Source organism: Rhodamnia argentea, chromosome 9 (assembly GCF_020921035.1).
Source record: "Rhodamnia argentea isolate NSW1041297 chromosome 9, ASM2092103v1, whole genome shotgun sequence".
NCBI classification, from domain to species: Eukaryota; Viridiplantae; Streptophyta; class Magnoliopsida; order Myrtales; family Myrtaceae; genus Rhodamnia; species Rhodamnia argentea.
Window position 1 is genome coordinate 5740283 of NC_063158.1, and position 8651 is coordinate 5748933.

The 8651-nt window shown below is 37.8% G+C and overlaps 1 protein-coding gene across 1 annotated transcript; it reads right to left on the reverse strand.

The window, feature by feature from the left end:
• On the reverse strand, positions 1–4141 carry LOC115748569 ((+)-neomenthol dehydrogenase-like). The gene is made up of 5 exons (XM_030685090.2): positions 4096–4141; positions 3762–4011; positions 2000–2068; positions 880–1050; positions 1–578 (listed from the first exon to the last, which is right to left on the reverse strand). Exons 1-5 carry the CDS (start codon positions 4116–4118, stop codon positions 201–203), a joined length of 891 nt encoding a protein of 296 aa, XP_030540950.1. The 5' UTR covers positions 4119–4141; the 3' UTR covers positions 1–200.
• Between the last annotated feature and the right edge of the window lie 4510 nt (positions 4142–8651).

Sequence of the window (8651 nt, forward strand, 5' to 3'; positions counted from 1 at the left end):
TGCATAATCTTGAAGTATTTTGAGGAAGGCATGTACTTTATTGCTGCTCTCAAATCATATTGCTCACACCAAACAAGAGCTGTCCAAATATCCAACGATATATCAGAATCTTTCATTAGCTATTCCAATGTTTGAATCTCACACACGGACAATAGATTTCAAATTGCTACATTCCCTCATATGAAAAGGAGCATCTTCGATCAGAATGTAGCCTCTTTTGTCCCCTGAAAGAATCGACCAGATGGACCGCCATTGGGCAACAAGGCCAGGCTCACAGGACCCTCTGCACCTTCCTCTGGAGTCGAGAAGCCAGTGTTGCAATTGATGTCCGTCATGACAAATCCAGGGCAGACGCAATTAATATGAAACGCGGGGTAACTTGCTGCTATAATCCTCGTGTATGCGTTCAAGGCCACTTTGGAGACTGCATATGCTGATAGTTGAGCAGGCCAACCTTTGGTCTTAAGAGAACCTTTTTTGAAATCTTTTAAGAACTCCTTTAATACCTCGTCCATTTTTTCTTCCGTGAGGCTCTTGGCATCACTGAACACTTCTTTGGCCCAGCCCTCCGGTAGATACTAATTGCAAGGTCGCAGGATGTTTGAAATGTTATTCGTCGTCAAAGATATAACCATAGAAGAGCATTTCAATAGACTAATGTTCTAAATAGAACATGCCAAAATAATCAACTACCTGGAAGTACAATATGACAGCAATGTATTCGAGGAACACATTTCAGTTGTGCGTAACAGTAAAGAGAGATCTGAGAGAATTCATTCATTCTACACAAAAGCACTATCAGAAATCTCTTTTTCTAATGTTCTGCAAAAATGAGGCTTTGCATCAAATGTGATGACTTTGAAATTATATACTTCTCACCTCTAGCCTCCCTGCCGACGAGGAAACATTGACGATCCTGGGTGAGTCTGATAGTTGGAGGAGACCAATGAATGCGTCAACCATCCTTTTGGCACCATAATAGTTAATGTTCAGGCACTCTTCAGTTAATTCATATGTCTCTGTTGCGATTTTACTCCAGTCGACTTGCTTCTACATCATCAATAGAAAATTTTATGAACCAGCATCGGAAACATGACAATGAATATGCATTTTAGATCCCTAGAGAGGTCATCGTGCCATCTAACAGGAGTTTGCTGTAAGAAATTAGAACAAGGCATATTTTGTTTGGATCAGAATTCTACTTTGCACTGGTTGATTCCCAAATGGTTCTTTACGACCGTTCTTTCTAATAACCACAGGTAACTTATAAAGAGAATGATGTTACAACTTCAGTTGTTATTTGCATCATACTCTCATAGAAAAGAAACTCCCTTTCAATCTCTTCACGGAAAAGACGATAGTAATGCTAGAACTATGTATTGAGTTTAAGCCCACAAAGAATCTAAGCACAAAATCAAGTTGGAGTATGATTTGTGGTTTATAACTTGCGATTCGATGTCTGAATTCTTGGGATATAACTATATACTTGGTCTTGTCTTTATGGGTTGTTGAAAAGATTGTAGTGATATAAATTTGGATGGACTCTCGATGGAATTACATCCAATTGGTCGTCTTCGTGGGTTTTGGTCCGAGAGGAGTGGAGTGTCTGAAGCTGAGAAATCTTGTAATAAGAATTATGGATCCCTTTGTTGGATTATTTTGCGATGAATTATGATGGCCATATACCGGGTGAGTTATTTTTAAATTGGAGTCGAGAAACACTGAGCGTTTAAATTACTCAAGTGTGATTGTAATTATTGTTGTTTTGTATTGTCTGATCTGTAGTTCAATCTTGTGCTGCTCCACCCATGGGTTAAATCACATTGGCCGAGTCACACAAATGCGGTTTAGACTTATTTAATTTGCACAACAGTTAATGTGACAGGGCTCTCTTTGCTATGAACCTCAAGCAGTAACTACTTCTAATTTCCAAGCCAACTAATTGTTAACTTAAATTTCTCCTTGACCAACACCATGATAAGAGATACCGAGAGCATACCTTTCCAATGCCGGAAACTCTCAAAGCATCAGCGTCGAGAATGGATCCGCCAACACCGGCGTTGTTCACCTGGGGAAGAGATTTTATTAGCACATTATTCTTATGCAATGGAAGCATAAGCCAATCACTAGACGAGTACAAAGGCACTCAAGAAAACTTTTCCCCCTGTCTATATACTGAAAAGTTAGTAACCAAATACGACCATCACAGTTGATCTTGAACTAACTAGATAATGATTTAGAAATTGGGCTGAACATATCCGTATATGATAGGAGTGAATGGTTTCATGATCGGTTCAGGTTCCATATAGAACTTAGGACCTATCCGTTGGAATTGGTTCTCCAAATTTTGAAACATGAAACCTACTATGCATACCCTGGAGCTTGAAAGTTACCCTCTCATAGGTTTTAGAGTCAGTTCCAAGGTTTACCTAGATTTCACCCATATTCTTAATTGACGCTTGCAATGAGTCTTCATTTCTAATTGGAACATGGAACCTATCGATCAAAATCGGTTCCCCAATTTTTAGAATATAGAACCTACCTTGTATACCCTAGAACTTGGAACTGGATAGGTTCCCACCAGCCTGGTTCTTCGATTCTCCGTTCTACCATGGAACTATGCCTACTCATAGTATATGACTCATACATCAAACAATATATTGCGGGAATATTATCCAAAAAATCCTAAACCTATTATACTTTTGCATATTCAGTATTAAACCTTTTAATTTTGCCAATTAAATCATAACATTTTCACTTTTTGTCGGTTGAATCTTATTAGCCGAATATTACTAACATGGATATCAGCCATTCTAAGTGGGGCACTAACGTGCACATTTTTAATAATATTTTTAAATTTTTACCAATTTTTTATTAATTTTTTGTTTTTATTTTTTTCTCTATTTTTTTTATCAGTGGTTGACGAGGTTCGCTAGGCCCTCTTCCGTAGTTGGGCGAGGTCTCCTAGCCCTCGTTGGTCACCGAGAAAAGGCAAGAAAAAAACAAAGGAAAAAAGGAAGAAAAAATTAAAAACTTAATAAAAAGATTCAAAATTTTTTTAAAATAATTTTAAAAATTATCCACGTTAGCGCCGGTCGTGCCACGTAGGACGGACAACGTCCGCGTCATTGATTTTCACTCAATTGGGAAAAGATGAAAAGGTTTAAGGCTAAATTGGCTAAGTGTAAAAGTTTAGGGCTGAATTGAAAAAATTAAAATGTTTATGACTGAATTAGAAAAATTGCAATAGACGTAGGACATTTTGGACAATTTTTCTAGTATATTGCACAGAAGGTAGATCAATGCAGTGATGCAACTATTCGTCTTGTATTCATATTGAAACTCCATATACTAGAAACCATTCAAGAGAAGCAGAGAACTAGAAATCAGAGTAAATTTTTGGCACCATTCTCGGTCGAGATAACTCAAAGTCCTTCCTCATTACGAAAGTAATGTACCTCACATAGACAAGCGAAGTTCAGACATATCCCTGGTTAGAAGGGATGGTCGCATATTCCCCCCTAAGCTGCAACAATGCTAGAACTTCCCAACACCTCAATCTCACATATCAATTATTCAGTAATAGCACAATTTGAACATCAAGATCCTCATTTCAAATCACTCTTTTTTGGCGTTTACATATAGGAAATGGCTCGTGGTACTACAACAGCAATATTCTGTCACAATCAACTCCGCTTTTGTGTTCCGATCCAACACTATCTTTGTTAACCCCAAAATATTGACAAGTTTTCGGGCTTTACCAGGATATCGAGCTTTCTGAATTTGCGCTTAATAAAGTCAGCGAGAGATGAAACACTGGCAGGATCAGAGACATCAAGCTGGTGGAAAACGACATGATCGGAGAGACCATGCTCTAATTTGAGCTTGTCAATAGCTTCAAGTCCTCTCTTCGCGTCTCTAGCAGTCAACACCACCACAATCCCTTTGGAAGCCAAGAGCTTGCACACTGCAAATCCAACCCCCTTGTTAGCTCCTGTCACAACTGCGTACCTGATTAAAGAAATACAGAAAAAAGAAGGGATAAGCAGATTTGCAGAGCAAAACGAAACTGCAAGATGGTGATGGGTTCATTACCTCTCAGGTTTGGAGTCTTCCATGGCTGATGAGCTGGAAATGAAAACGGGTTCAACGAAATGGGGGTTTATCAGGGGGAAAATTATAGACAGATAAGTGCCAAGGTCGAAGCTTTGGCTTGGAGCTAACAAATTAGAGAATCAAATCCGTAAATATGCAAAAGCACGAGAATCCAGAAGGTCAGCATCGTTACGTGGGCCTATTAGACATCATTAACATCGAAGCACTCGTCTTTTCTCGGAAGGACAACAACGTTATTCTTAATCCAGCACTTGCAAGGACAAGACCTGATATAAATTAACTGATATAAATCGAAAGGCCAATTATTTTGATTATCTTAATAAGTTGCCTCGACCAGAGCTACCTGGTGTTTAATTATAAGGACATCCACCAACACCTGTTAGACCGTGCTTTTAACCTAACTCAAGTTGAAGAAACTCCGAATATTATTGTGCTTGGATTAATGGTCAGTTTTGATCTTTTTGGGGGAATATGAATAGTGAAGAGTTTAGTTAACTATTCGTTATTACTTCTGCAAGAGACAATAGAACAATTTCCTTTTTTTGTCTTTACTCGTTTTTTGGTTTTCACGGTGATTCATCCGTTAAATTAAGAGTTTCAAGTTCCGCATATGCGAGTTTCCATGTCTAGTAGCTTGACTCCTGAAAGTTCCTTGACTATCTCGTCTTATGAAGCTTAGCATCCTTAGATAGAGCCTACCTGAGTTAGACCCTCAAAAGGCGGGAGAAGAACATCAAGAGTGCCAAAAGTTATGTACGATGCTCACTTGAGTACTAAAACTTTCCTCGAATAACTTAAGTGCTAAATTTTTTGAAAAACAATCACTTAAGTGCAAATTTTGATTATATTAATATTTGAAGTTGACGTGGCTCGTTGAATGTCTAGTCGAAAAAAAAAAAAAGGAAAAAAGCCACCAAAAATCTTAAGCTATGCTCTTTGTGACACATTTACTCTAAACTTTTCTTTGTGACACAAAAAATCCTAAACTTGTAAGCATGTGACACATTTACCTCAAACTTGTGCTCGTGAGACACATTTACCCAAAACTTTTTATTGTGACACTAAAAACTTCAAACTTATAGGCATGTGACACATTTATCCCAAATTTTGAGGTAAATGTGTCACACAGATATAAGTTTGGGATTTTTGATGTGACAAAAGAATATTTTGAGGTAAATATGTCACACGGGTATAAGTTTAGGATTTTCGATGTCACAAAAAAAGTTTGGGGTAAATGTGTCACATGAGTAAACATTTGGGGTTTTTGGTGTCACAAAAAAAAGTTTGGGGTAAATGTGTCACGGTTAACATAGTTCAGAGTTTTTGGTGATTTTTTTCCAAAAAAAAAAAGACAAAAGTAAAAAAAATACACACTTAATTAGATTAGAAAACAAAAAAGGTAAAATTCCAAAAATTAAATTGACTTAGTTTAAAAAATAGAAAATTTATTTTTATAAATTTTAAAAATGATTAGATTAATTTCTCCCTTTTTTTTTTTTTTTTACTATTTTTTAAAGTTTTATTTTAAATTCCCTCTTGTTTTTAAATTATTCTAACTTTTTTGTTAAAATTTTAAGCTTATTTTTAAATTTAATTTAAATAGAATTTTTAATTTAAAAAATAGTTTTTAACAAAATTTTAAATCTAATTTAATTTTTTTTAAATTTTTTAAAGTTGAGAAGTCCACATGGAAGCTCAATTCACCGGAGGCACTTAAGTGATTGTTTTTTCCCCAATTTGACACTTAATTAATCCAACGAAAACTTTCGGCACTAAAGTGAGCGTTGTACACAACTTTTAGCATTTCTAGTATTCTCCTCCCCTTAAAAGGCATTCAATAGAATGATCTATTTCATTTCAGTTTTTCCGACAACACGTCATTAAGGGTGGGTTTGGTTCAGCTTTGCAAATGGGATTTGGATGAATGCAAATACCTTTAGTCTAAGGGGCTTTGGGGAAATGTAAATAGCGTTTAGTAAAAAATACTTTGAAAAGCAACTTTAGCCTAACTAGTGTTTGGCAAGCAAAATTTTTAAATGAGCTCTCTTACAATATTTCTTTTTAAATAAAATATAATTAAAAATAAAAAGGAAAATCAAACCTAGGGCAAAGGCTTGTGGTTGTCAACAAGCCAGATTTGGTGCCGGCGACCATCGGCCTAGGCCGCCAGGTAGGAGTGAGCGAAAAAATCATGATCAACCAAACGGGATAGGACCGTACCTAGTCGGTTGATTTTGGATGGTAACTCTCGGGTACCGATCCGGTTCCCGATTTCAATTTTCTAGAACCGGCGAGTATCGGTTCGGTTCTCGATTTTAGGTGAGAACCATTCAACCGAATCAACTTGACCAAACTTATTTATATAATATAGATATATATTTTTTAATTGAAACTATCTCCCTCCAATTTACATGACTCCCAGGCCCAGGTTCAGCTCACTAGGTACCATGTAGAGATAGATATAGAACTAATGCTAATGGAACTAATAATTGTCAAACAGTTTCATCTTCCATGAGACAGATATGGAAGTACTATTCACTAAATAGATTACATGATATTCTGACAAATATTTTTTATTTGATGTTGGTGCTCGGTAGGACCAATTCCAAGGATCCAACCAGAAATCGAACCAAACTGGTGGTTCGGTTCTCGGGTGGTCCATGAAACGAGCGGGTGGTTCATAATCGCATTTTGCGGAATCGGTCCCTAGCGACGGTTATCAATTCTAGGGTGGCAATCACCCATCCCGGAACCGATCACCCCTACCGCGAGGGATTGAGTGACCTCTAGTGATGGTCGCCTAGGCCGCGCGATCCCAGGCATCCATTGCTAGGGTCACACGGCCAATGCGACGGCCGCCTAGCATCAGGCAACCCCTGGCTAGGGTCACGTGGGTTGCATGTAATGACCCGATTTTTCGCCAAATGGAATTATACGTGGAATGGTATTTTATTGGGTGAATTAGTGGCAAACATGATTTGGGAAATTATTAAGTTTGGCGGGGTGCATTATTTGAGGGAATGAAATGGTTGGGCACGACATTTTATAGACGGACCGTTGGTGAATTTTTATTGAGTGTCATGGTACGTGATCAGTCTCGGCGTGAAATTGGTTCGCGGGGTGAGCTCGAAGGACGAGTGGAAATTAGCATGTTGGACAATTGCCCACTCAAACGCACGCATGAACGCCACTGGGCGCCCATGCAAGAGTGAGAGCCCTCCATTTTCTCTCCTCTCATTTTTTTTTTTTTTGTTTGAGACATCCCAAGAACCCTCTTATTTTCTCTCTTCTCCTCCATTTGCCGTGACCTCTCTCAGCTCTCCCTCTCATGGACGCCAACTTTCTCAATCTCTCCCGTTCACTTGCCTGTAGCAAAAAGAAGAAGGAAGAAGGATGAAGCTCGAGTGGTCGGCGTCAATTCCGTGGTGGTGATTTGCCTAGGAAATTAAGGGGAGTAGATTTCTGTCTTGCTAAACTTTTAGATTTTCGATTTGGATGTACACGTTGCCAACAATTCATCCTTCTTGTTAGGTTTGCTAGTTCGATTGACATGCTTATATGTTGGATTTGTGAAATTGATAAAGGGATCGTCGAGATTGAATCACAAATTAAGGGTGTCTTGTGAATTAGAGTTTGGTTTTGGCAATGGAAGACTAGAGATTGGCTTGCATGCTTGATCTTGTGCTGCTCTGGGTTTGGGGCAAATCTGACCTTCTAGGTTTGCTATTTTCGTGTAGCCTTTTGTGGGCATAATTGAACAGGATTTAAAACATTGACATGATAAACTATAACATAAATTAATTTGAAAATTTTTAGAGCTCAAATGATCAGTCTATTGGCCATTAAGATTCACGTTTTTGTAGGTGTCTGGAATAGTTCGGCCATGACCTTTGTATATTCTTGACTTTCCATACTTTTCCTCGAATGGATCTGGGTCAACTCACCTGCATGAAAGTTGTCGCAGACATCTAGAGCTACCACATATAAAAATTTGAGAATTTTTAGAATCCATTGAACTGGAAACACGACTATTCCCTTAATCCATTCTGTTCTGATTCTGAGACGGACTTTTCCCACTGTTTCCTTGAATTACTGCGATTTGTAAAAATTGATCTGGACTTTGAACTTCACATGAAAGTTGTAGAGCAAGGTCTTGTGTAAAACATGCTTAAGTTTCGTGATTTTAGGAGCTAATCTACTCTGGTTAACGTAATGATTTCAATTAATGCACGGAACTATCTCTGCATGAATGAGTCACGAATTTTGAGGAAAAGTCACCTTTTGGCAGGTCAACTGAGAACAAGTATCTAACAAAAGTTATTCATTACACCCTAATCTGTTGATCTGCAAATTTCTAGAATTTTACGAGCTTATTTGGTAATTTTAACTAGGCCAACCGTGCTAATCTACTTGATGTGGGACAAGACATCTCTTAATTTGTTTTACAAACAAATTATCAACATAATCACGGTCAGAACAAAGATGAAGGACTCTATCTTTTGTAAGTTGACCGTTCCAGACACACAGTAAAAAGG

Excerpts from the sequence above, each read along its gene's own strand:
- LOC115748569 (XM_030685090.2), bottom strand. The coding sequence starts at position 4,118 with ATGGAAGACTCCAAACCTGAGAG. Across the intron at positions 2,069-3,761 it reads TCAGAAAGCTCGATATCCTG|GTGAACAACGCCGGTGTTGG; the intron begins GTAAAGCCCGAA and ends TCTCTTCCCCAG. Across the intron at positions 1,051-1,999 it reads GAGTTTCCGGCATTGGAAAG|AAGCAAGTCGACTGGAGTAA; the intron begins GTATGCTCTCGG and ends TTGATGATGTAG.